We start from the raw sequence: 27,700 nt of genomic DNA on the forward strand, positions 1-27,700 counted from the left end.
CACTGATCTCGGGGGGCTGTGGACTCATGGGGTCCCTGGGGGTCAAGGCTCTGGTCCAGGTGCTCAGCAGCTCTCTGAGCGCCTACTGTGCGCATGGGTCCGGGCTCGGCGCTGGAGAACAGTGATGAGCGAGACCCATCCTGCCCTGCGGGACCTCGCAGACCCTGACTTGCAATAACAGCTGTACTTCCTCATGGCTGCAGGACTCAGGCAGGGAACTCCCTACTCTGAGCATGTCGGCTCATCTGAATAAATCCAGGGTGGAGGGATGGTAACACGTGTGTGCCTCGCAGCGTTGCTGGGCTGGTGCTCCTGGCGTTCACCAAGTAGCACCTCCCAACCTGCCTCCCCAACACGAAACCAGATGAGGGATCCTGGGGCCCAGAGAAGTGCAGTCTCACCCAAGGTATCCCTGGCAGAGATGGGACCCAACCCCAGCTCCTCCCTGCCCCTGAGGCACTGTCTGCTCCTCCGTCCAGGGGTCCCGATGGTCTTAACAGGGCTCTGGGCAACAGACAGGCAGGGGGCAGTGTGTGGGCCTGGAGGCCAGTCGGGGGAGCCGGCCAGGCAGGTGGGACATCTGTGGATCCGTGGGCACTGGAGCCAGCTCTGAGCTCCAAGCCAAGAGAACCAGTCTGGGCGCTGCCGGCTCGTTACAGAAACGTTTAATAGTTTAGGAATGCGTACACTCTGGCTCTGCTAAGTCTCCATAAAGGCAACTTTTCCATGTTTTAAAAAATAGATTCGCTATAAAGATTTATATATTCATAAATAGGCAATGTGAAAAATCCCCAAATGCAATGGCATCCTTGGGCTGAGGCCCTCCCCACCCCAGCCCAGGTGCAGGCTCAGAGGTCTCTGAGGCCCCAGCCTCGGCAGCCCTCCGGGGAGAAGTAACTGCATTCAATGTGAATTAGGAATTTCCTCCAGCTTCACGCCTGCTGGGGCCTGTGTCCTTGAGCTCCACCCCAACACCCACCCGCCCTCTGGACCGGGCCCACCTCTCTGGCTCAGGAGTCAGGATCCCTGTCCCTTGCTTGTCCCCCTCCCGGGAGTATAAAACACCAGCCTTCCTCTGGTCCTTCAGCCCAGGCCACAGACCGCCCTCCTCCGCCCGATGGCTGGGACACTTCCTGGCCCTCCTGCCGGGCTTCCTCTCCTGGCCCCTGACCCCTGACCTCACCTGCTCCTGTTCTTGGGTAACTTATAAACAAAGGAAGAGGCCCTGGGAGAGGGAAGAGGCGGGGCCGTGCTGTCTTACACACTTCCCCGTTGTCCCTTGGCCAAGTCCATCCGTCCGGGCCCATCTGACAGAGGACTTAGGCCCAGAGAGGTAGTGAGGCCCCTACCTGCCAGGGCACCCCAGAGCAGGCAGCCAGCAGTGTGCCCAGGGAGGCCCTGAGCGCTAGCATTTGGCTCTGAGACGGAGGACGGGAAGCCTCCGTAGGAAATGGCTTCAGCCCAGGACGGGAACCTCGCAGGCCAAGGGTGGGTAGGGAAGGAACGCATTCTTGCCAGGGGGTACGATGAGCAAAGGACCAGCTGGTCATCCGTGGGATTCTAAATGGCACGTATTCAAGGGCAGGGTCGGTAAGGGGGGCAGGGCAGGAAGGGGTCTGCCTGGACAGAAGCTGCTCCTGTGGGCAAGACGGTGCAAGGGAGAAGGAACGGAGCTGTGTGAGGCCTTGGACACCCGCGTGAGGATGGACATCCTGAGGGCCCGGGGGCGACTGGAAGGTGTCAGGATGGGGGAGGGACCTTTCATAGCTGCCCCCCTCACAGCAGCAGGATGGTGCCTGGGCTGGTGGAAGCCCAGGCCAAGGAGGTCAGGGAGGCATCCAGGGGAGGGGATGGGGCCCATCTGGGCAGAGGGGCCGGGGGCACGGTTGTAGGGTGGGGGAGAAAGTGGGGAGCCCGAAATGACCCCTGAGTTCTAGGCTACAGCCCTGGAGCGAGGCTGCTCCGTGCGGAGGATGGGTGGCAGGAGACCCACTGGGCCCTGGGATTGTGAAAGGAGAGAGTGAAGTGCTGCTTCCTTGGTTCTGGGTGAGGAAGGGCCACCGTGAGGCCACCTCCCCTGTGCAGGGTTCCGGGCACAGGAGTAGGGGGATGGCTCACAGCCCAAGGTGGCAGGTGAGCCCCTGTCACCGGTGTTTCCTGTACCTGTGCACCCTGGATGCGGACTGCCGGATGCTGCTGGCAGCCCGGCAGGGCTCCTTCTGGAGGAGGTGAGCTGGGGGCCTCCCTCCTTCCCTAAGCCCTGTGAGGCAGCCCTGGGCCCGGGGTCAGTACCTGTGCTCGCTGGAACTGGGGCGCAGTCCCGGCCGCTGCTCCTTGCGTGCACCCCACCCCCCAGAGCAGCAGGTCTGTGCAAGGCGGTCTTCGTGAGACTTCTCTCCCAGCTGGGCCTGGACTGAACACCCAGCTCTGCCCAAACATCAGCCCCCTGCAGAGAGGTCATGGGGCTGGAGGACCTCTGCCCTTGGCCTGAAGGGGGCCCCTCTCTGGGGAACCCCTCAGTGCAGGTGGAGGGGCTGGGCCCCATCCCATCAGCAGGGACGGGGGAGGGAAGCCAGGCAGCCTTCTTGCTCCCACTTCCCAGCCCACTCGGCCGACAGCGGGCTGACCCCTGCTCAGCGCTCCTGGCCCGTCCAGGCCAGCATCCTTCCCCTCCAGGACCAGGCTCAGCCTCCGCGGCTGGAAGGGCCAGCAGCCCTGCCTGACCCGCCTCCTGGGGCTGCCTGGCAAGGTCTGGCTTCCTGCTCTGTGTCCAGGCCTGCCTGGGAGGGTTTGACGCAGACCAGGTGCAGGGATGGAAGGCAGGGAGCCCGATTGCAGCTGTGCGGCACCTCTGGGCTCTCAGGGGCCCTGGGCTGTGTCTCCCTGATGTGGCCTCGCCCGTGGCTCTGAGAGCAGCTGATTTCCTGGGGCCCCACACTGGGGCGGAGGGCCTGCAGGGCTGAACTGGACTGATGGGAGCGACTGGGATTGGCCTGGGAAGACCACCTGCTCCCCCAGTCCAGTCCCTGCGCTCCTCTGAGCTGCACCCAGAGAACGGTGCTGCTTCCAAGGGCCCCAGTGACCCTGGTCCCCTGCTGTCTAACCTCAGTGTCCAGCGTATGCAGAGACCATTAGAGTGGGTGGGCCCAGACCCAGGCCTGCCGGGGCCTTGCCTTTTCTGTGCGGGAAACTCTCTAAGCTGGTCTGGGAGCGGCGGGGGAGCTGGCACTCTGAACGTGGCACGAAGGATCTCTGCAAGTCAGGTGGGACAGGCTGGGCTCAGGGGTGCGAGCGTTTACTTTTCCCTTAAATGTCCGCACTCCTATCTCATTCCCACTAACCCCCAGCTTCCGAGAGCCAGAGCTAAAGGATTCACTGCTTTTGCAACCTGAGTGGCAAAACTTTGGGCCCCAAGCCAGCAGACGAGCGCTCTGGGCCGTGACCCACCGTTGTCCGGGTGAAAAGGAGAAGCTCCATGGAAATGGGAGAGGGAGGCCCGGCTGAGGCAGGAGCTGGCCTTGAAGGAAGGAGGGAGGTAGGGAAACCCCGGGACGAAGCTCAGGACTGAGTCTGCTGGGCCGTTGCTCCTGCACAGGAGGCCCTGGAATGCCCTGGGAGGACCCGGAGCTCCGGCCACATCCCTGGAAAGCAACACCCTGCTGTGGCCTCGTGTGAAACGGTCCTAACCAGGCAGCGTGTAGCCCGGGAGGCCCACTCCCAGCCCCTGGGCCAAGGTCCACACCGCTGGGCTCGCGCCAGTCCTGGGACGTGCCGCGTGTGGCAGGGACAGCAGCTGGCTGGCAGGAAGGGCCCCACACCCTACCCTGTGCCAACAGGGCCTCCCGTGGGAGGAATCCTGCTTCTTCCTTCCTGGAGGGCAGTGCTCCCATCAAGCATCCAGGCCACAGGCGGGGTAATTCCAGGCCTTTATCTGGCTGGCACCCTGGAGGCCAGCTCTGGAGGGCTGGGCGAGGAGGCCACAGGGCGGGAGGAGGTGGGGCAGCCCCGCCTGCCTGCCCTGCACCCCGGTCAGCACCCGCAGCCCCAGCTCTCTCCAACGTCCTTGCTGTCCAGCTGGATGTGGTCAGTGCCCTTCTCGCTGAGCAGAGGGCCCCCGTGCCGCATGACCAGCTCCGTGGCCACCCTCACGAAGGCCTCTTCCACGTTGCTCGAGTCCTTGGCCGACGTCTCGATGGCGCACAGGATGTCGTGGTGCTCTGCCAGGCTCTGCGCCTCGGCCAGCGGCACCTCCCTCAGCTCCCTGAGGTCTGACTTGTTCCCTGCGGGGAGGTGGGGCAGTGGTGAGGCCCAGGGCCCAGGTGGGCGCGGCTACAGCTAAAGGCAGCAGAGCCGGGAGAGTCTATCTTTAATGCTCTTATCCCATCCTTTAGTCCCTCATCTCATCTCTTCCTTATCTTTGCCAGGGGCCTGTGCATTTTACTGCTTTTTCCTAAGAAATAGAAGCGGGAAGGTTTGGTGAAAAGAACACGGTGCTTAGAGCTGGAAGAAGACCTGGGTAGAGACGCCAGCTTCCTGTCACCTGCTGTGTGACGCTCGGGTAACTCACTCCATCTCTGAGTCTCAACCCCTCATCTACGACGCCACCTTCTGCAGAGCAGACATTAAATGACACAGTGGACACAAGCTAGCACCTAGCGGGCACTCCACCAATGCTGAAGTTAAAGAAATCTGGCCTTGCTATTTTTTTTTGGCTAAAATTTTGTCATTTTTCTGATTATTTATGCTCTCATATTTTCCTTTGGAATTTTTTAATTCTCTGTAAGATTGTGGGTTTTGATTATTTTGCTTTTCTGATAATGAGAGCACAGACTACAGCTGCCCCTGAGAGCACGCCTTTCCTTCTCCCATGAGGTGTGAGATGTTTCATTATGTTTTAAATAATCTGGTCAATTGCTCCTTGGTCCAATTTCTACAAGAATTTTTTTTAAGTCTCTAAGTGATTGACTTTTATAATCTGATTATAGGGACAAAAAAATAGATAAGCATCTATGAAGATCTAGGGACTTCCCTGGCGGTCTAGTGGTTATGGCTTGTTGCTTTCACTGCCAGGGCCCAGGTTCAATCCCGCGTCGGGGATCTAAGATCCCACAAGCCAGGCAGAATGGCCAAAAAAAAAGAAAAAAAAAAATCTACAGTTTCTTTGGTAACCTTAAACAATGCAGCAACCAATTTCAATGTTAGGAACTTATTTGGATCCTGATTTCAACAAACTGAAAAGAAAACCACATGTGATATTTATGAGCAATTATAAATCTGACCCCAGATCAGCTAAGTTGATTGTATTAGGAGATGTCAGTATGTTTTAAATGTGAAAAGCGTACTGTTATTATATATTTTTAAGTGTTTGTATCTTTTATAGATTCATGCTGGAACATTTGCAAATGAAATCATTTGGTGTTGGGATTTGCCTCAAAATAATATGAGGTCGGGGGAGGGGCCGAGGGCTGAAATGACCGTGGACAGGACTTGCCGGCTCTGCTGAATCTGGGGTTTGTTACGCTATTCCTTTTATGTCCTTGTATAGAGTGCTCTATGATAGAATGTTTTCTTTTAAAAGTCCTGGATTGGGAATTCCCTGGCAGTCCAGTGGTTAGGACTTTGTGCTTCCACTGCAGGGGGCCCTGGTTCAATCCCTGGTCAGGGAACTAAGATCCTGCAAGCTGAGCGGCGTGGCCAAAAAACTAAAAAAACTAAAAAAAAAAAAAAAAGTCCTGGATGAAAGGGGAGCATCAGGCCACGTAGGGAGGACTCCCTTCCTGCCCGGGGAGTCCAGTCCGCCTAGAACACCCACACCCCAGTCCAGGCCCATCTGCACTCGCTCACCTTAGAGGAATCAGCCTGACTGTTGGGACGAGCACCCCAGGGACCACACACATGGTCCAAAGCTTCTTGAATCCAGGCCCAAGAAGTTTATGCGGGAGGGAAAGGTAAAATGGAGGTCACGGCACCCCCTGCAGCGTCGGTTCTCAAAGTGGGATCACTGTGTCACCCAGGAACTTGTTAGAAATGCACACGCGTGGGCCCAACAGTGCTCCCGAGTGAGATGCTCTGCGGGTGGTGCCGGCGTCTGCCCTCCACCAAGACTTCAGAGTGGCTGGGAGGGGCGTGGACACCTGAGAAGCACCCCCTGCAGGGTGGCCGACAGAGCAGGCCGCTGAATCACGATCGGCCACGTTTACACGCTCACGGGCTATGTGGACAGGATAAATGACTTCACTTTTCTGACCCTCGGCCCCGTCCCTGACACATGAGGAGCAGGCAGGGTTATGAGAACACACATGATGAAGACCGAACTAGCCTGGACCAAGGTGCGGCCACGTGGCGACCGCTTCCTGGCCTGCGTCGTCTCATTTCCACTTTGACTGTAACTTTACAAGTGATTAGCAGGATCCGAAGTTTCTTTTTTTTTTGGCCGCGCCTCGTGGCACGTGGGATCTTAGTCCCCTGAGCAGGGATCGAACCCGTGCCCCCTGCAGTGGAAGCTCAGAGTCTTAACCACCGGACCAACAGGGAAGTCCCCGAATTTTCTAGATCATGGTCCTGGCTCCGCTCCTACCTGGCCAAGCTCAGCCCTCTCTGTGCTCTGTTTGCCCTTTGTTTAGAAAGGAGAGAGAGACTGAGACAGACAGACAGACGGGTGGACCGCAGGGGCCCCCGCTCACCGATGAGCAGCTGCACGATGTTGGAGCCCGCGTACTTCCTCACGTCCTCGATCCAGTGAGGCACCGACAGGAAGGAGCTCCTCTTGGTGATGTCGTATGCCAGGATGGCCCCGTTGGCGCTGCGGTAGTAGCTCTGGGTGATGGTGCGGAAGCGCTCCTGGCCAGCCGTGTCCCAGATCTGCAGCTAAAGGAACAGGGGTCCCGTGAACCCGGGGGTGCAGCCGAGCGCAGGGGACGGGGAGGCCGAGCCCCCAGACCCACCCCCAAAGTGCTGCTTCCGGGGGCAGGCCACCGGCCACAGCTCGGCAGGCCCCACGTAGGACGGGCCAGAAGGTGGACAGAGCGGAGGGGCCTTCTGAGCCCTTGGAAGGCAACTCAGCGGCCTAAGCAGGACGGTGGGAGCAACGTGGAGGTGGGCAGCCCCGTTTCCACCTCCAGAGTCCCAGGACAAGGGGGTGGGTTCTGCACTGTGGCGGGAAGCACGCTGGACCCCGAATCCTCTCTGCCCTGGACACCAGGCTCACTGCTGGCGCCATGTCTACTGCCTGCCCCTCTGGGCCGTGAGTGCCCGCTGCCCCCACCGTCGGGAGGCCCCCAGCACTCGGGCTCTCTCTTCTGCCTCAGCGGCGCCAGGGAAGATGCTCACGCTGGGCAGGGACGGCCCGGGGAGGCTCCTCTCAGGCGGCCTCTGCCATCAGCTGGCGCAGCCTGCTAACCCTAACCCCGGTTCCAACCCTCCTCCCGCCCAGGTCCTCACTGCACCAGCACCCATCAGGGCCGCTGCTGGGCCTGCCTGGATGGGCGCCCGGCGGGGCGGGAGCATCCCTGGCTTCCAGCAGCAGCAGCAGGATGGCGGCAGAGACCCCAGGTAGGGCGGCGGAAGCTGGGCCAGGGGCCAACCTGGATGGTCACTGGGCCCGGGCCAGGAGGCTGCGCCGCGGAGGGCATCAGAATGGGTGGGTCCAGGGCTCTCAGCGGCTCAGGGCCTGCCTTCTCTGCTCCGCAGACCACAGGTCCTCGGGGCCCTGAAGATGACATCCTGAGCCGCAGGCCATCCACCCTCCTCCACTGGCACAAGCACTCTGGGTGCCTCTCTATCCCGTTCTCAAGGGGCGTCCAGGGTGGGGACAGACCCAGAGGCCTCAGACAGTTCCTGCGGGCAGGGCTTCTGGCCCTGGCACTGTGGAAGTGACCACCTCTTCCTGGGCCTCACAAGAGGGGTCCACCGGGTGATGCACTCTGAGCCACGACTCGCCAAACCAAACTCCCCGCCTGAGACGTCCCATTTGCTCCGCGGAGTGAGAGCCTCCAGGAAGCAGGGCCCGGGGCACAGCTCACGCAGGGGTGACGTGAAAGGCGGGACCTTGGCACCACACCAGCCTGGGATCCAGATGACCTAGGACTCCCTTCCACACGCCAGAGGGGAGCATCAAACACAGAGGCCAAGCAGACACGGGAAAAGGCAAGTTGGCGGAAATAGAAACTAGGCAGAGTTTCTCAAAACAATCTCCAAAATAATCATCAGTGTTTTCAGAGATAAGAAAAGGTCCATGAAATGATAAAAGAACACTCTTATTTTAAGTAGAGGGAACATTCGGAAAGGAAAAACGAGCTCTTGAAAATTAAAAATATAACATAAATGAAAAATGCAACATAAGCGTTGGAAGATAAACTTGAAGAATTTCCAAGTAGGGGAAAAAAATGCAAAGAGATGGAAAAGAGAGAAAAGGAATTGTGGAACCAGCCTAGAAGGTCCACCATCAGGATAGTAAGAGTTTTGGAAAAAAAAGAATAGTAAAATCAAAGGAATGCTTCAAGAAAATTCCCCAGAACTGATTGAAAAGGCCCACTAAGTACACAATGGAGGAAAACAGACCCACACAAGACACTTGGCCTTGGGAACTCAAGAACAGTGAGGAAGAAGAAAGGACCCTAAAAAGTTGCAGGGAAAACAAAAGAGAGAAAGGAAAAACAGGTTTGAAGGCTTCACCGAAAAGATCCATATTGCATTAGACATTCAATGAAACGATGCCTAAAATTACAAGGGAAAATAATTTCCAGCCTAGAGTTCTCCACCTAATCACTGAGTCAAGTGCGATGGTTTAACAAAGGCATTTTCAGACATAGGGGCCTCAAAAAATTTACCTTCCTGCCACCCTTTCTAAGGAAGCTGCTGAAATCAACCAACACGAAGAAAATGGGGGATCCAGAAAGAGAATTCAACTCAAAAGAGAGGCGAAGGGAAACCCCGGGGTGGTAGGGAGATCCCAAGACAGCAGCCAAGCCGCAAGCCAGGATGCGGGCCGGTCGGGAGCCTCCAGTTCTGGAAGAGTATCTAGTGGCCGTGGAGACCTCCCTCCTTAAACAACCGGGAGACTGAGAAAAACACGGGAGGCTACTGTTTTCAGGATGCAAACAACACAGCACGAGACCCTAATCCTTGAAAGAAGCAAAACTCATGGAAGGCGCCTCACGATTGCCAGCACTCTACTGGGGACGGTTTTCTGACCACAGGACAGGGGGCTAGACTCCAAGCAGGGCATGGAGCCTGGAGCAGCTGGTGTGACTGGAATGAGGAGCGACGGGGGTGGGGTGGTAGTCCCTGGTGGGTCCTAGCCCGCGGGCTCCGCGCACAGGGTGAGGCTCCCAGGTTCTAACCAGAGAGCGGCTCCTCCGGGGGTGAGAACACACCAGAGGTGGAGGCTGAACAGTGCTGGGGGATCTTCCAACCCAGCCACGGGGAAGAGGCCTCCTTAGGACCTTGCGAAGGACCCAGATATTGAGCTGAGCCATCAGGAAGGCTGTGCCCTACGAGTGAGGACCATGGCAAGAGGCAGGCCTCCCGACACCTGCCCAAGAAACCCTAAACCAAGCTCTCAGGTTTGGAGGCCGCGTTCTGTCAAGGTGAAAGGCTAGAGAAACACTGTCAGACTTGCATCTCTCTGCCCTAACAGGACATGAAGACAAGCCACACAGGTTCAAGGTGATCAGTCAGTCACTGAATTGACTACTAGGACATGAATCAGTGCCCTTCCAACACGATGCAGAGTGACTAGCCAGTATCAACCAGTATTTCCAGTATACAATTAAAAACCTGCTAAACATGCAAAAAAAAAAAAAAATACAATTTGACCCCAAGAGAGAAAAGCAGTCAATAGAAAATGAGGCCAAAATGGCCCAAGTATTGGAGTTAGTAGACAAAGACTTTAAAGCAGTTATTTTAAATATAATCAGAGAATTAAAGGAAAATATGTTCGAAGAACTGGAACAAAATATCAGTCTAAGTGGGCAAATCGGGAATTTCAGTTAGAGAAACGGAAATTATTTCTAAAAACATATTTTAAGAGGGTCAAAATTCTAGAACTGAAAAGTACAGTAAGTGAAGTGGGAAATTCATTTGATGAGCTTAACAGCAGAATGGAGACAGAAAAAAAGAATCAGTGAACTTGAAGAAAAATCAATATACCAAGTATTTAATCTTTGATTAAACAAGATCTTAAGATAAGCCTCAATGAATCTCAAAAGATTGTATTCTTCTGTAAGAAGAATATTCTCTAGCCACAGGATATTCCTCTAGCCACAGAAAATCTAGAACAGAAATTAAGAACGCTCTGGGAGAGACTTCTTCAAGAAGATGGAACTGAGAGGCAGCAAGACGTTGCGGGGACAATCACACAGTATGTGGGGTAGATGGAGAGGGTGAGTGTGCCCATTAGGGGAGGATTTGGAGCTGAGTTAATGGTAAATACATAGACCCCACGCAGAAACAAGATGATCACGACCACCAGGGAAAACTAGGGAGCACGGGGAATGAAAGATAGTGCTACATGGCTCAGCCGTGAACAGCTCTCACTAACCAAAATGTGTTCATTCAGCCACTTCAACAGCGCTTACTGGACACCTGCTCTACGTTCTAGGTACCAGAGAGAGCAGAGGAAGCAGACGCAAATTCCTGGGCTCAAGCTTACAGTCTAGGGCAGGAGACAGATGCTAAGTAAGATAATAATAATACGGATATATATTTGTTTATATGGAAATACAGAATATAAATAAAATATCATAAAATAAGTAATACAATAATCAGTATGCTAGATAGTGATAAGATGGAAAAAACAAGCAGGGGAAGAAGTTATCAAGTATGGTGAGGAATGAAGTTTTAGATAGGAAGGCCTCATTGAGATAACAGTTGGGTAAAGATCTGAAGAAAGTTAGCTAGCTGTGCAGATGCCTGCGAGACAAGCATTCCAGGGAGAGAGAGCGCAAGTGCAAAGGCCCTGAGGCAGAGACTTGACTGGTGCACGAAGATCAGTGTGCTGGGAGCAGAGTGAAAAGGGAGAGAGAAATGAGGGATGACCGAGAAATTGGGCCAGATCATGCAGTGCCCTGGAGACCACAGCAAGAACTTTGTCCTTCACGGTGAGTGAAGGGGAAGCCAGGGAGTTTTGAGCCAATCAAATTTATTTTTAAACAGGATCACTCTGACTACTGTATGGAAAAGAGATCAAAAGAGAGCAAGGACAGGGAATTCCCTGGTGATCCAGTAGTTAGGATTCCATGGGTTCACTGCTGAGGGCGCGGGTTCAATCCCTGGTCATGGAGCTAGGATCTCGCAAGCCGCGCAGCCAAAAAAAAAGAGGAAGGACAGAAACGGGGAGCTCAGTTGGACGGCTGTAGCCATAATACAGGTAAAAGACCACAGTCGTAGCAGTGAAGTTAAGGAGAAGTGATCAAGTTGGGGCTATGTTTTGCGAATAGAACTGAAAGGAACTTAATGCTGATCTAATCAACATTACCACACACCTCTACTGGGAGGATGCAAAGTGTGTGTCTGTGTGTGTGCGTGTGCGTGCGTGCACACGCGTGCGTGTGTGTGATGGGGGCTAGGGTAGTGCTGAGAGTTAAACCCTCATCTTCCAAAGCAGGAAGTCAATAGATGATGCGTGTACCTGGGGGAGGAGGGGTAGCAACACAAGCAAGAGAAAGAGAAACAGAGAAGAGCCGGAAGTGGGTGACCCTAGAGGCTGGGGGCAGAGGGGAGTATCTGGAGACCAAGGCTTGTTGAACCATCATACACAAGTGTAACCGATAACAATTAAAAATAAAAACCCAACACAATAGCTACAGATTACGGTATCTGGGTCAACCAACTCGTGAAATCTGGACAGTAATGGAGGAAATATTTTTGGAAAGTAGGTCCTTCTCATGACTGGTAATACTCTCATCCTACTTCCCCACATCAGAGCCAGGGGAAGAGAAAAGCAGGGTCAGTGCTCGGGCCCGGCAGCCTGAGATCCTGAACCAGTCCCGTCACTTCCCACCTTGGTGTCTGCAGGCTAAAACCTAATTCACTTTTCATCTGTCAAAAAAGGTGCCGTAAGGGTGAATGATAGACTCAAGTGTGCTCAGAGCCGAGCGCAGAGAAGGGGCTGGATAAACGCATCCCCTTAACGGTATTACTGAGCTGGCATCATTTGGGGCTGGCGTTTTTAATACACGCCAAGGAGCTTTAATGCAAAGTGGAACACGTAAAGGGCTCAAAGAAAGGCACACTGGGCTGTGTGCCTTTGTTCACACATTTGTTCATTCAGTATGAACTGAACGTCAGCCATGTCCCAGCCCCTGTTGGAAGGACTGGCAACGCTGCAGGGGGTGAAACAGGAACAGAGTTCCCTTTCCAGTTACAAGGAGGCAGAGGAGAAGAAGGCCAGTGGGACACTTGCAGAGAGGGGGGACGAGCACCCTGAAGAAAGTAAAGGTAACGAGAGGGCCTCTCCGGATGGCACCTCCCAGGGTGGTCACAGAAGGTGGCCCCTGGGCTGAGGCTCCTGCCAGTCGTGGGGACAGTGTTCAGGCGCAGGGGACAAAGGCCCAGAGGCAGGACAGAGCCTGCCTGCCACGCTGGAAACACAGCAAGGGCGGCATGGCCAGATGGCAGCAAAGCAGCACCCCGGAAGGCGAGGCCGTCGGCGGTGCCGGAGCCACGGCCTGAGGTGGGTGTTACTTCACCGTGGTGGGAGACGGGGGCAGATCGTCTGAAGCAGGGGATGTGTATCAGATGCCTCTCATTCCGCTTCGCGTGTCTCAGCAGCACCCTGTGCTCCAGCCATTGTCACAGCAACCAGCCTCGCACAGAAACAGCCTTCGAGCCTCCCTGATCCTAGCCCGGGAGGCCCGCTGGAAACCACCGAGCACTCGGGACTCGTGACCCAGATGAGAGGGACCCGCCAGCCTATGGACTGACACTCAGCCAGTGCAGGGCAGGGGATGCCGGGCCCGATCAAGCCCCACTTGCCCACAGAGGGACCAACATGAGAATGCAGCCTCCACAGCCTTTCCTCCCTTCTCTGTTCTAGAAACAGATGAGCTCCGCGCACGCTCTTGCCTACGGCTGTCCTCAGGGAGCCCAGGCAAAGCCGGGACGTGCCCCGACTTATGTCTGTAAAGCTGCCGGCTGCTGGGTGGAGGACGGTCCTACAGAGGCGGCCCTATGGCTTGGCCCGAATGCCCCCTGTGTTCCAAGAGCTGGGTGAAGCCAGGCTGGGAGCGGCCCCGCTTTCCGGGCAGGTAAGCACAGCTCCTCCACCAGGCAGGGCCCCAGGGAGGCTGGTGAGAAGGTTAATGAGGCTTATCAGACACCTGAGCTACCGGAGACCCAGACGAGCAGAGCAGCATCGTCCTGAGCCATCTCCTGGGCAGCACAGGCCCGGGCTCTGCCTTAGAAACCAGAGCAGGGACTTCCCTGGTGGCGCAGTGGTTAGGAGTCCGCCTGCCATCGCGGGGGACACGGGTTCGATCCCTGGTCCGGGAAGATCCCACATGCCGTGGAGCAACTAGGCCCGTGCACCACAACTACTCAGCCAAAAACTTAAAAAAAAAAAAAAAGAAAATTAGAAACCAGAGCAGAAGTGCCGCGTGGACGCAGTGGGGACCTGTGCAGGGGTAGTGCGGGGACCCGCGGCGGGTGCCGGCCTCGCCCGGGGTCTCACGGGGCTGTGGGCAGAGACCGTGAGCCCCACGTCACAGAGGAGAAAGCCGGCTCTGGAGGTGCAGTGATTGGCCGAGGAAGGCATCTGGACATCGTGCTGGGTCCGAGCCCATCTGCCTGCCTGCTCCCCGGCACAGACCTCAGCAGGAGCCCAGCGCCCAGGAAATCACGGGTGTGGAGGCCCCTCTGCTCTGCGTTTCCCGCTCCTTCACACGCATCACAGCCAAGCCGGCGCCAGGCTCCCTGCGGACGGCCTCCACCCGCCCAGCGCCCGGCCCACGACTCGCACAGCAGCCACTGTGGAGCCGCCAGAACCCGGCTGAGATCCTGCAGTCCCTCCGCTCTCCGGCCTCCACCCTCAAGTGCGTCGTCCGAGCCCTCCGCATCGCCTGCAGGCCCCACAGGCCCCGACTTCCTGCCGTCGCCCACCCCGCGTGTCCAGCTCCCGGGAGGTCTCATCAAGGCCCCTGCCTGAAATGCTCATCCCAGACCCTCGCCATCCCAGCCCCGCACCCCACGGCCCGGCCTCAGCCTCTGCACCGCCTGGCTGGACACAGGCGTGCACGCACACTTCTTAAATGTTTACTGTCCCTACCTCACGTGGGGCTCTTGAGGGCAGGGGCTGTGTCTGGCTGGCTTTCTGCATAAGTCAGGTAGAAGGTGCTCGATGAATACACGGTCCATCGGCTGGACGAGCACCTGCCTGCCAAATTGAAGCCACCACCCCCACCCACCTCCTTCCCCACCTGGAAGTTCTCCACCTGCACTCACTGGACAGACAGACGGGGGCCTCGTTCACGGATCACACCCGAGCCCCCTCCCCGACGCCCACCTGCCACCCACCTCCCACCGGGCACATCGCCAGTTTCTCCGACCTTCCCAGCCAGGCTGTCTCATCTGACTTTGGGGGAAATTCTCTGGCCTGCTGATACCCAGAGTGAAGTCCGGAAGCATCTTTGGGGCACAGAGGGTAGGACTGAGGCCCGGCCAGGATGGAAAAGGGCTCCCAGAGCACGGATGCTCGGGAGAGGGCAGCTGCCCCCCTCCAGCTCTGCAGGGGTCAGTCAGGTGAGTTTCAGACATGTGGGGTGGGGATTTCAAGGGGAAGTACGGTATCGAGGTGAGGGACGAGGCTATTTTCCCTTCTAAGCTCCACACCTAACACCTCCCAGTTAACACTGTCCCTCTGGGTCCCCACACCCATGAAGGGTGTTACCATTTTGCCATTATCTCCTTTTCTAGGATAGACTGCATTCCTCTTGACCTTTTGACGAACTCCTACCTAACCGTCAGGGCCCCAGTTCAAGGTCACCTGGTCAGTGGAGCTTCCCCGATGCACAGGCCTGGGCCCCACACCAAGCGGACTCAGCTTTCTTTTCTTCGTGGTCCACAGCCCTTTACTCTTGCCTCTATGACAGCATATACCACAGAGGATGTCACCTGTCCCAAACTTGGGTGCCTTTGGGGGCCAGGAAGGGAACATAAAATGCAGCAAGGTGACAGAAAAGGATATCCTGCCTAAAGCAAATTCAATAAAAAACAAACCAGCAAATCACCACTGAGCAGGCCAAACGAAACAGTTCACGGTGGGAACTGGCCCAGGGCTGTATGTGCGGGGCTCCTGGTTTGTAACTCTGCCTCTCGCCATCAAGAACAGGCTCTGGGGACTTCCCTGGTGGCGCAGTGGTTAAGAACCCACCTGCCAATGCACGGGACACGGATTCAATCCCTGGTCTGGGAAGATCCCACATGCTGCGGAGCAACTAAGCCTGTGAGCCACAACTACTGAGCCTGTACTGTAGAGCCCGCAAGCCACAACTACTGAAGCCCATGCGCCACAACTACTGAAGCCCACGCACCTAGAGCCTGTGCTCCACAAAAAGAGAAGCCACCACAATGAGAACCCCACGCACCGCAACGAAGACTAGCCCCCGCTCGCCGCAACTAGAGAAAGCCCCGCGTGCAAAAACGAAGACCCAACGCAGCCAAAAATTAAAAAACAAATAAAACAAAAAACGGGCTCTGGTGGGGACAGACCCCATCTCATTCCTTTGCACCCTGGTGCAGAGCAGGCGCCTGACCAGGAAGGAAGCCCTCTGAGGGCAGGTCCTGCGGTCAGGCCAGTGGGAGCGAGATGAGGCTGGCGGGGCAAGGGCTGCTCTCCAGAGAGGGTTCCCATGTGCCCCGGTGGGAAGTCAATTCTGCTTAGTAGGTTAAATAAACCTAATAAATAAAATCAACTGCACCATTGGCGATTCAGGTCCCAGAACCTTTGTCCAGCACCATCCCTCCTGATGGAAACAGAAGAGGATTTTATCTGAACAGCCTTTCTCCCACAGGATGAGGCCAGCAGTGGGAAGTTCCTTGCTTCTTCATAGCAGAAAGGGACTTTGGAAAAATTAGTTCTCAAGACAAAACTCCAAAAACTGGTTGGAGAGACCCAAATACGAGCCCCCATGCTGCTGTTCATCGTGTCTCGGAATGTGGGGAGTCTGAACCAGGAGGTGGTCTGCAAGCTACTCCCCGGCCGGCCGCTGTCACTTCTGCCTCAGTCCTCAGTGAAGAGCTCAGCCCCTGGCTTGAAAGCAAGCCTCGGCCGAGAGGCAGGTGCACTGCCAGAAGCGACGGTAAGACCCTGCAAAACCTCCAATGTGTTAGCGGGTGAGACAGGCAGGAGGGGATGGAGCCTAAGTGAGGAGAACCGGGGCAGCAACACTGGACGGGGGGCCGCGCGGACCTGACACAGACGCGCCTCCCAGCGGCTGACAAGGGCTGCGGACGGACTCCTGGGCCCAGGTTCCTCCCGCCCCGACTGCTCAGGATCCCAGCGTCAGAGGCAACTTTCTGTGTCCCTTGTCACCATGCAGCTCTCCCTGTAGAGCTACCACCACTGGAAGAAGGGAGGCGGGACCCCTGGTTCCCCGCCCTGCTCCACCAGCCGGGGGACCAAGGGTGATCAGGTGGCTTCCTGGCATCTGTGTTTCACCTCCAGCATCTTGGGAACAGTGGTGGGAACCCAGGTGATGAAGGTGACAGATGCGCTGTGAGCCCCTCCAGGCTGACTGTGCCGGAGCTCCCTGTCTCGGTACATTCCATCCTCAGGCAGCCCTGCAGGTGCATCTCAGAGCCTTTTACAAGACGGGTCCCAGGGCACAGGAAAGGAGAGCTCAGTGTGACTCCGAAACCTGTGCCCTTCGCTGTGTGCACGGCTCCTCCACAGACCATGTCCTGTGCTTTTTTCATGAAAGCCCCTCCTCCTACAGGAATCAGTCAGCCTGTCCTTAAGTCCTGGCGGGAAGAAAGGCCCAGCCTCCACCCATGGGGGATGTGGGCAGCCCGAGCTCCCGGTGCAGCAAGGAGGGCCTGGGGAGCTGGTGGCCCTGTGCTGGCGACCAAGGTGGGACTCACAGGTGGCCTCTTACCTGCTTGTAGCCCCTTCAGGCACAATGGGGTACATGGGGACGAAACCCAGGCAGGACGTCAGGCAGCAGTCTGTGCCCCCCAGGGAGGTCAAGAGCAGGGGCCGCAACACCCGGACCAGGACTTGCGGCTGGGCCGCCACCTAGCATCAGACAAAGCCAACCCATTCGCTCGTTGGCCCAGAGCATACCTTCCAGCATGACCGGAAGGCGGCTCCCACGCCCCACGGGGCCCCACCTCCCCTGATGGGATGTACACCAGGCCCTCTCCTGCTTCCGGGGCTGCACACGAACACGGCCCTGGAGCACAGCCCCTGTCTTTCCTCACTGGGAGCTGTCCTCCTTCAACGCCCAGCTCCAAGCCCGGGAAGAGGACTGCGCATCGTCTGAGTCCCGGGCACCAGGCAAGCAGCCCCGTGACGGCACGGCACCCGAGCAGGAACAGTCCGAATTTCAGATATCTGGTCCTGCTATGGCCACAGTACACACACGTGTGCTTGTAAGGCCGCATGATTCGGTTCCTGGTTTGGCAGGTCAGTCCCTGCAGCAGCAGTATGGACGGCACTCATGCTGCTTCGGTGCTTGCACGTCTGTCCCCCAAGCCAGACATGAGCTCCGAGGCACAGGGACACATCTCATGTGTCTTCCTTTTGTAGGTACTCCGAACAGCACCTGGGAGAGAGGAGGTACTCACAGAACAAACCCTGAACCCACTGACGTGCAGTTTCTGTCCTGGGTGTCACATAGAAACTTCCAGCCAACAACCACAGTTAAGCTCGACAGAGCACCTTCTAAGTTTCAGGTGTTTTTCCCTTTTCATCTCACTTAACTTGTCTGTTGCTCCAGAGAGAAGAGAAGAGGCCAGGTCAAGGCCCTGGCTCTTAAATTATAACCGAAGAAACAAAGGAAAATGGAGCAAAAAGGAATCTTTAACAATAAATGTGAGTGGAGATCAAGCTTGGCCTCACCTCCAGCGGGGGACCTTCATCACGTCCCGCCTGCCGTGGGGCAGTGTGGGTGCAAACATTACCCGTGAGTCATTCTCGCCAAAACCCTTCCACCCGAGTGTGTCTGAACCTCTAAACTCAACCTCCAGCTTACAGAAAATACAAAGGATAGAGGAACAAGGGAAAAGACACCACGAGGGAAACGGGAGACAAATCCAGAAAGCGACTCTTAAAAATCAACAGTCATCAAAACAGAAGTGAGGCATCGTTCTGGACTAAACCCACACTGGACTCCAGCTCAAGGGGGAAAACTCTATAAAAGACATTTTGGAGGAAGTTGGGGAAACTTAAAAATGGACTAAGTAGATGTGTATAGAAACAAAGATTTGCTTAGGTATGATAACACACTGTGCTTATTCTTAAAAGCTGTATGTCGAGGTATCCAGGGGTGGAGTATCATGCTATCTGCAACTTACTTTCAAATAAAAAAATTTATATTACACATACAAAAAGATAAGGCAAATTCAGCAAAACACAAGCAACTGTTAAATCTATGTAGAGCATATATGGGGCTCACTATGTTATCCTTCCAACTTTCCTATATTTTTAAACTTTTTCATAGTGAAAAATTGGGAAGAACAGAAGTGTTAATAATATCCTGAGAATGAAAATCTTACTGATGGGAAAAAGTACCAACTGGAGATCTTGGAAATGAAAAACGTTAATTGTCAGAATACAGAAACTAAAAGATGAAATGAACATCGGAATAGAGGCAGCTGAAAAGTAAATCAGGGATCTGGAAGGTGGGGCACGGGCTGCCAGAACACAGCACAGCAGAACACGCTGTCACTACAGAGGCCAGACCCTAAGCCCAGCTCCCGCCCTGCGCAACCTCCAGAGGAGAACAGGGAGAATGACAAGAAGGAATGAATCGAAGCAACACAAGCAAATCGCACAGAGCTTCAGGAACACGGGACTTTTCATATTGATTACACCTACTGAGTTCACAGAGGATGAATGGGACGATCCCATCACCTGGAGAGAGTGCTTTACTCAACTGCCAGGACACACGGGGAAGGCACAGTGTCAGGTGCAGACGCACAGAACGACACGGTGAGTGTGACTTGGGGGGTGGATGGAGTGCTAGGAAGAAAAACTAAGCAGGGCGAGGAAGGGATGAAAAGTAACTCAGACCTCAAAAACATGACCCAAGGACCCCGCGACAGTGTGTGTTTCCATGTACACGTGTGTCCAGAAGGGGCAGCTCCACAGAGATGGGCTGGGGGAGAGTGGAACAGGCATGACTGCTGATAGCTACCAGGCTCCTGTCTGGATGATGAAAATATCCTAAAGTTGACCCTGGTGAGTATTCAAAACAACAGGAAAAAACACTGAATTGCACACTTTAAATGGGGGAATTCACAGTATATGAATTATATCTCAATAAAGATTTTTTTAAAAAGGAACTTGGAGTACTACTTTGGACAGGATGGTCAGGTAAGGCTGACTTACGTAAAGCAAAACAATAACGTGTTGATGTACATACACACGTACACACACACAGAGCAAACTGCCCCAGGCATCCTAGCACACGGGGGCCTTCCATCTCCCCGGCTCTTGCACGGACCCCACTCTGCAAGCTGAGCTTCCGGACCCACCTGCGGCGCAGACATGCCCCTCCGCCTCTCCCCGCCCCCCGCCCCGCCCTCTCCCTCACTCGCTCCTTCATTCAGCCAATACTGGTCAAGAGCTTATTCTGGGGAAAATAACCTGATGCAGACCGCAGAGCTGGAGTTTACATTGAGGTATTTACCTTGTGATTTCAATATTAAGGTTGATTTTTCCCATGTATTTCATCTGTAATGCAAACATGGCAGATACAATTCATAGCTGGCAAACTGAAGTTTATCCTGTGATCCATTTTTTTCATCATGAAATCATCCACTGTTCGTGTCCCCACTACAGATTTAAAACCCGAGAGTAAAAAACAAGTTAAACCAAAACAATAAAAGTGCTTCACTGAAAAATATAAACAGAGTATTTTTAATTAAAAAAAAATCTGATTTTTGCACTTCTCAGACATAAAAAAAGGCAGAGGTGGGGACTACCTGGCTTGAAACTACAAGGAACTTTCCTCAAGGAAAATGGAATCCCTCAGTGATGTGGTCCAGCCCCCTCACATGGCGCCCAAGGAAACTGACATGCGGAAGGGAAATGACCCGCCGACTGTCCGCCGTGAGGTGGAGGTCACCGCTGCAGGCCTCTGGGATCAGGATGAACCTTGTCACCCACACATGGCGACTGCCCTCGGGCAAGGCCGGCCTGACGTAAGCCTGGACTCTGCTTTCACAGTCAGATCTCATCTGGGACCAAAGGCCTCCTGACAGCGTGGCAGGTTCTGCTCCAGTGACCTCTGACCCTTCTGAGTCATCAGACCCACCCTGCGATCCAACATCCGGAAATACTCATGCAATTTCCCAAGGAGACCACTTTGAGAGGGACAGGTCCTGGCGACACATTTAAGCTCCAGGTTGTTGCCTTTTAAACAACCTGTGTGGAAAGTCACATACCTGGTCTAGGGCTACTCTGACCTCTTCCTGGGGTAGGAGAGGGAGGCCTGCAAGGCCAAGCAGGACAGGTAAGAAGGGAGGGGATGCGTGTGTAACCCACGGAGAAGGGCGCTGCTAGTGACTAACAGTCCTGACTCACTACATCCCCAGAGCAGGTTGCAGACGCCTCTACCTACCAGCACTGGCTGTACGTTCAATAAAACAGCATTACGGGGCTTCCCTGGTGGCGCAGTGGTTAAGAATCCACCTGCCAATGCAGGAGACATGGGTTCGAGCCCTGGTCCGGGAAGATCCCACATGCTGCGAGGCAACCAAGCCAGTGTGCCACAACTACTGAGCCTACTCCAGAGCCCGCAAGCCACAACTACTGAAGCCCGCGCGCCTAGAGCCTGTGCTCCACAACAAGAGAAGCCACTGCAATGAGAAGCCCACGCACCGCAACAAAGAGTAGCCCCTGCTCACCGCAACTAGAGAAAGCCCGCGCGCAGCAACGAAGACCCAACGCAGCCGAAAATAAATAAATAAATTTATAAAAAAAAAAAACCCCAGCATTACGTAGGCCATTCTAGAAGGCAGGCACTTTCTTTTGTTCACACTGGCCATAAGCACCACTTCTGCCAACTAATCTGAATTAATAAGGATTTGTTTAACAAGCAGATGGCATCAGTATGTTGATGTGACCCCGCTAATCAAAATGTAAGAAAATGTAAAATGCAAGTGATACACGATGGCCCAGACTTCACATTGGTCCCAAACCTTTCCATGCGTGTGTTCATGCACATGTGTCTGTGTGCACGTGCGCGCGCATGAGCTCACACACGTGCGTGTGGCGGCTGGTAGTGGTAGAGGGCGTGAACAGCAATGAGGAAAAGGCGCCACACGAGGAGCTGGCAGGCAAGGTTCTGGTTCAGACCTGCCGCACATGGCCTTCATCTCCCCGTCTGTGAAATGGGGTCTCACCGGGTGGCTGCAAGGACCAGGCAGAACAGAGCACGAGAACAGTGGTGAAAACTCAGGAGATGGGGGACTCAGGGAGGGAGGGCTGCCCCCTTACTACTAAGCTTCACGATCCCTCACGCCCAAAGCCTCTCTGCAAGGGCCACACAGGGCTGACAGAAGGAAGGAAATCGCAAACAGGCCGAAACACCAAAGGGATGGAAGCAAAGAAAGGAGGCAGGTGGAGGCCCTGAGCTGTGAGAAGGCCCGGTCTGGGCGATGCCACCCCCCTGTGACCCCAGTGGGCTCGCCTTTTCACACACAGCGGCCCTCCACGGCACGGACATGGGGATTCTGCCTTCATTTCATAGCTGGGGAAGCAGATCGGTGCACGAGGGCAGCTGGGCAGCCAGGCTGAGAAGCTGAGCCTCCCGAGCCCCAAGCCACCATCTCTCTCTGGGGACCCACGCCCATGTCAGCTCCCACCTGCTGATGCTCTGCTGTGCGTCAGGTCCTTAAGCTCGGGGTTGACAGATGAACAGATCAGGAGCGGTGATGCGACGTGCCCCAGGCGGCAAAGCCAAGATTGTGACCTGGGGCCCGAGGCTCTACCACTGGCCCCCTTTCCACCATTTCCCACAGCACGTGCTGCCTCGGAACTGGCAGAAACCTCAGGAGGCAGGTTCGTTTTGCCATGAGGATGATTGTCACCGACATCAAGAACAGATTTCTTGGGCTTCCCTGGTGGCGCAGTGGTTGAGAGTCCGCCTGCCGATGCAGGGGACACGGATTTGTGCCACGGTCTGGGAAGATCCCACGTGCCGCGGAGCGGCTGGGCCCTTGGCCCATGGCTGCTGAGCCTGCGCGTCCGGAGCCTGTGCTCCGCAACAACAACAACAAAAAGAAGCACTTTCGGACCAGGAGAGCGATGGAGCGCAAGGTCCTGCAACGTGGAGCCCGGGCCCCAGGGCAGAGACTGAGCTCTGTGTGGGAGGACCCTGGCTGCCTTCCCAGCATGGGGACAGTGACCCCGACAGAAGGCCGAATAAAGGGGCGCAGCTGTTCAGGGCCAACCCGCGTGCGCGTCCCCTGTGAGGTGCACAGACCAGTTTACATAACAGGTCTTTGTGTCGTCCCAGATAAGGGTGGGTGAGCAGAACTCGGATGTGTTCAGGATTTAGAACCGGCTGAGATTTCCGGGGGGATGGGGAGGTGGGGAGGGGCAGGTTAAGAAATAATCCTAATAATAATCCCTAGGGAGGAAAATGCTAACAACAGCAACAATCAAATAATCTCTTATGTTTGTAATTCTTTGGTTTTATTCACAATAGCACTTTCAAGATAGACAAGAGATGGGTAGCATTGTCTGCCTTCTCTTACAGGGCGTCAGAAATGGAAAGGAGGGTGGTTGTTTTTTTTTACGGTACGCCCTTTTATGTCTTTGAAATTTTGAAATTCTGAACCATGTGGATGAATTATCCAAAAACATACAAGGGGAATTTTTAACTATTTTGAGCATGTCCATAGCCATCCAACAACCCTGAGAAGTAGGCAGAGCAAAGATCATTCGTTCCATTTCAAAAAGGACGAAGCCCGCGGCTCCAAGAAGGGACAAGGAACTGGCCAGGGCTAGGATGAGGTTGCAACAGACCTTTGGACACCTAGTCCAGGGTTCTCCTGCAGAGACATCACCGCTGAGACACCAGCAGCTCCCAGAGTTGCCCCCAGCTTCAGCCTGCACAGCTAGAGCCCAGTGAACTCACACAGGGCCGCCCGGGGGCCCACGCCACGGCCAGAGCCTTCCCACCAGCAGGGCTGCTACGGGAGCTGCCCAGGGCTGCCTGTTGCTCTGTTAGCTGACAGCACCCTGAAACTCCTTGGGGTTTCCACCCTCATTCCTGAAAATCTAGAAAATGCCCAACTCCATTCGCTTCTCTCCAAGTGCGGTGACCACAGTTGTCTTTTCGCTAGAGTCATTAACATGCAGATCTCAGGGTCATCGTTAAGAACTGAGAGGGACTCAGAAGGGTAGTCAAGTGTAAAAATAGGCGCTGCAACTAGGAGCCAGGGAGACCCTGGGTTCAAAGCCTGGTTTTGCCACTGACTTGTGTGGGGCCTTGGGCGTGTCGGTCACTTCCTTTATTGTGGCCTCAGCTTCCTCCCTATAAATAAAAATCAGTGAACACACAGGTAGTGAGCACCGTGTGTCTGACACTATTGTAGGTGTGGGGATTCACAGGTACGCAAGGCGGTGTCCACTTTCAAGGAGCGGAAACTGTACGGGAGAGAACCACAAACAAGGGAATGTCAAGTCCTGGTAAATGCTATGAACCTACCCCGTAATGGGACGGAGGGGCTGGGAGGTCAGGGAAGGCCTCTCTGAAGAGGTGGCCTGTGCAGTGACAGCCGAATGATGAAGCAGCTGTTACATGGGGATCTGGGGGTGGAATGTGGCAGGCAGGGCAGCAGATGCAAAGGGCCTGAGGCAGGCATGTTGGAAGGACAGAAAGGGCCAGTGAGGCTGGGGACTGAGTGTGGGGCAGGGGCAGGGAGATGAAGTGGCCGAGGCAGACAGGGGCCCAGCTCTCCAGGTCAGCTGTTGGGATGTCATTCTGGTCGCAAGAGAAAGTGACTATAGAAATAAAGGGATTTAATTCAATCTGTGATGTTCCCCACTTTTAATTTTTTTAGCAGCAGAACTCTTCAGTCAAGGACATGCGGAACCTCAATATAAAACTGGATAAAAGTAAGCTAGTTAAGGCCCTTCTGACCCTGCGGTCTCTCGGCCTCCCCGCTTCAGTCCGCAGCTCCCCAAGCACAGAGCAGCTGGAAAAGCGCTAGGTGATCTCTCCCTGAGGTTCCTGAAGAGCTAACAAGAGCCAGCAAGCACAGGACCGGCGGCTTTGAGATCCTGCTGGATGCTTTGCTGGACCCCAGACAGGCCTGGGAAGGTTTTAAACTAAATCCCTGATGTGAACATGCTTTCTGCAGAAACAACGACGACAAACTCTGGTTCCTCAAAGGTTCCAGTTAAAAACCACAATGTTGAAACTATAGGGACAGAAAGGAGCTCAGTGGTTGCCAGGGCCTGGGGTGAAGGGAGGACGTTGACACAAAGGGACACGGGAGAACTTTCCGGGTTGATGGAAGGAATCTATGCTCTGAATGTGGTGGTGGTGACAGGACTTCATAGGTTTGTCAAGGTTCACAGAACTCGACACCTGAAATGAGGCACATTTACTGTGTGTCAGCTGAACTTCAATAAACTTGATTTCTTTAAAATCACATTGCTGGAAGACACCCCAGAGATAGTTTATGGGTGAGGAAAAATGACCTGCCCCCGCTGAGTCCCGAGAGCCCAGCACCCAGGGCCAGGGAGGCTGTCGTCTCACCCAACCCACCCAACTGCAATTCACAGCCTCTTCAGTGCCTGGGCCTCAGGATTCTCTGGCTGCAAGATCAAGAAGTAAATACTTGCACAGGCTTTCCCACTCCATGCAATCAGAAGCAGCAGTCTGGTGTAGGGAAAGACCCCAACGCCCTGGAGTCCGAAAAGCTGGAAGAAAACTTGCACGTCTGTCACTTCCCAGCTGTGTGCCTGGGGAAGCCTGCCTGCCCCGTGTGAGGTGGGGTTAATCACAAGAACACATCTGTAAAACAGCTGGCACACATCAGACTCTTGAGAGGGGTGGCCGCTGTTAACTCTTAGGGGGGTTACCATGCCTACACTGCTCTCCTGATCCCAGAACCACCCGGCTGCCTCCCAAGTAGAACAATCTGAAGGTGACTAGCAGGAAAAGAAATCTCGAAGTGCCTGCCCTGCATTGCATAACCTGTGCTCGGTACACAGTGCACCCAGGGCTCCTGCACAGGTTATCTCGCCAGGTAAACAGGAACACCCAGCCCCTCCTTGACCACCGTCAGCACCGGGAGTGGGGAAAGGGGAGGGGAGGGGGAAGGGGAGGGGAGGGGGAAGGAGAGGGGAGGGGGAAGGGGAGGGGAGGGGAAGGGAAAAGGGAGGGGAGGGGGAGGGGAAGGGAGGGGAGGGGAAGGGGAGGGGAGGGGGGAAGGGGGAGCGGAGGGGGGAGGGGGAGGGGAGGGGAAGGGGAGGGGAGGGGGAGGGGAGGGGGAAGGGGAGGGGAGGGGGAGGGGGAGGGAGGGAAAGGGGAGGGAAAGGGGAGAGGAGGGGAAAGGGGAGAGGATGGGGAAGCGGAGAGGAGGGGAAAGGGAGAGGAGGGGGAAGGGGAGAGGAGGGGGAAGGGGAAAGGGGAGGGGAAGGGGAAGGGGAAGGGGAAAGGGGAGGGGAAGGGGAAGGGGAAGGGGAAAGGGGAGGGGAGGGGGAGGGGAGGGGAGGAGAGGGGGAAGGGAGGGGAGCGGGAGCAGGCAGCCCGATTGTTTACGCCTATCCTTCAACTCGCCACTTCCCCGTGGCTGTTGGCAGCGTCTCAGGGCACAGACTTATCCGTGGACCCCATCCCACAGCCTTCCCTCGCCACCTGCTCCAAAGGGTGGTCCCGAATAATGACTCAAAGCTGCCTGCCACACCTTGTTCTTTTTTCCTATCCTAAGGAGATTCAAAACACACAGAAACCCAAAAGACTGTTAAAAAAAGAAAAGAAAAAAAAAGCAACCCTTCTGGCAGGGAGTTTCCGCTTCCCCTGTCACATCAACTCCAAAGGCACCGTGTGCATGGAAAGGCTTTTGGCTGACGTTTTCTCCATGCTGGGTCGGAAGGGAGAAATTATCCCAATTTTGCAGAAATAAAGAGCTAAGCATCCTGCCAAAAGCCAACCGGTAGCAGGCCCACAGCAGCCCAGGGAGGCCCGGTGCCACAGTATCGGGGCTCACGGGACTCAATCACCCGGCTCCACCTGAAAACACGGAGATACCAGGAGATGCCCTGGCCCTGTGCTGCCCCGCCCAGGGCTCTTAGGAGCCGTCCCGGAGTCGGTGGGAACTCAGATCCACCAAAGAGGGCAAAGGATTTCCGTCCGGCGCAGTTCAGTTAAGTTCCCGAGCAAGAACAATGGTCTCTCACTCCGTTCGGGAGAGCGGACACCCAGGTTAAGAAACGGATTCACTAATCACAAATATTAGTTATCTGACCACTGCCAGGACTCTGTGGCAGCCACATCCTGCCGGTTTAGTGCGGAGCCACTGCCAAACCTCGGTCCTCTCCCCCACCTTCCGGGGCCCGTGAAGTTTTCAGTTCCTATCGGGCTGCAGCTGGGGGAGGGGACCCGGGCCGCCCCGGCCGAGTAAAGTTCCACCACCAGGTCCACAAAGAGACTGCAGGGAGGCGTGGCCAGGCCGGAAATTCTGACAAAAAGTTTTGGCCCTCCGGTCCTAGAAGCAACTACTTCCTGGTCCCTCCTAGTCGTGGGGGTGTCCCTTTCTGCCTGGGGTCCCCCCCCCCGAGGGCCGAGCTGGGGCCCTCGACCGCGGTGGGGCGGGGGTAGGCCTGCCAGGCGCCCCCCGTGCCCGCACCCGAGGCGCTCTGCCGCCAGGCACCGGAGACGCTATTCTGGAGCAAAGTCCCCCAGCGTGTAGCTCGGAGGGCAGGGCCTCTCCTCCGCACTCCCCCCAGCACGCGCACCCCAGCGCCCCGAGGCCCGCGCTCTGCGCCCAGAGGCCGGCCCCAACGCCCAGGCCCAGGCCTGCTCGGACAGGGGGCCAGAGGGGACCCCAGCCCCCAAGGACCAGTCGGGTGCTCGCCGCGGCCTCCGACCCCGACCCCTCCGGGGAGACCCTCCAGGGCCCTGGCCGACCCCTAGCGCCATGGGGCCCGGCTGCACGGCGGCCCCGAGCCGGGCCTCCCACCTTGACCCGCTGGCCCTGGATCTCCAGCGTCTTCATGGTGAAGTCCACGCCGATGGTGCTGCCCTGGCGCTCGGAGAAGACGCCTGTCTTGAAGCGCTGCACCACGCACGTCTTCCCCACGCTCGCGTCGCCCACCAGCACCAGCTTGAACAGGAAATCGTACTGCTCGTCCGGGTCCCCCGGGCCCGGCCCCGCCATGGCCGCGGGAGCCCAAGGGCCGGCGCTCCGGACGCTGGGGCGGCCTGGGCTCGCGCAAGCCGCGGGCCGCCTGGCGACGTGGAAGCGCCGCAACACCTGGGGAAGGGGCGCCACCGCCCGCCGGCCGCCCCGCCCCGGCCCG

General features: G+C 55.9%; 1 protein-coding gene and 1 long non-coding RNA gene across 3 annotated transcripts; one reads left to right on the plus strand and one right to left on the minus strand.

Moving 5' to 3' along the window:
• Positions 1-649: 649 nt before the first annotated feature.
• RAB43 (RAB43, member RAS oncogene family) lies at positions 650-27,700 on the minus strand. 2 transcript variants are annotated; one of them, XM_073787775.1, is made up of 3 exons: positions 27,361-27,700; positions 6,684-6,861; positions 650-4,280 (listed from the first exon to the last, which is right to left on the minus strand). In XM_073787775.1, exons 1-3 carry the CDS (start codon positions 27,556-27,558, stop codon positions 4,030-4,032), a joined length of 627 nt encoding a protein of 208 aa, XP_073643876.1. In that variant the 5' UTR covers positions 27,559-27,700; the 3' UTR covers positions 650-4,029. The 2 variants fall into 2 exon arrangements, with proteins under 2 accessions (XP_073643876.1, XP_033721417.1); XM_033865526.2 differs by having other exon boundaries at positions 6,684-6,867; positions 27,361-27,699.
• LOC117313984 (uncharacterized) lies at positions 2,100-17,239 on the plus strand. The gene is made up of 3 exons (XR_012323934.1): positions 2,100-2,228; positions 4,425-14,736; positions 14,911-17,239. It is a non-coding gene; the product is annotated as an uncharacterized lncRNA (long non-coding RNA).

Source organism: Tursiops truncatus, chromosome 10, assembly GCF_011762595.2.
Source record: "Tursiops truncatus isolate mTurTru1 chromosome 10, mTurTru1.mat.Y, whole genome shotgun sequence".
Classification (NCBI taxonomy): Eukaryota; Metazoa; Chordata; class Mammalia; order Artiodactyla; family Delphinidae; genus Tursiops; species Tursiops truncatus.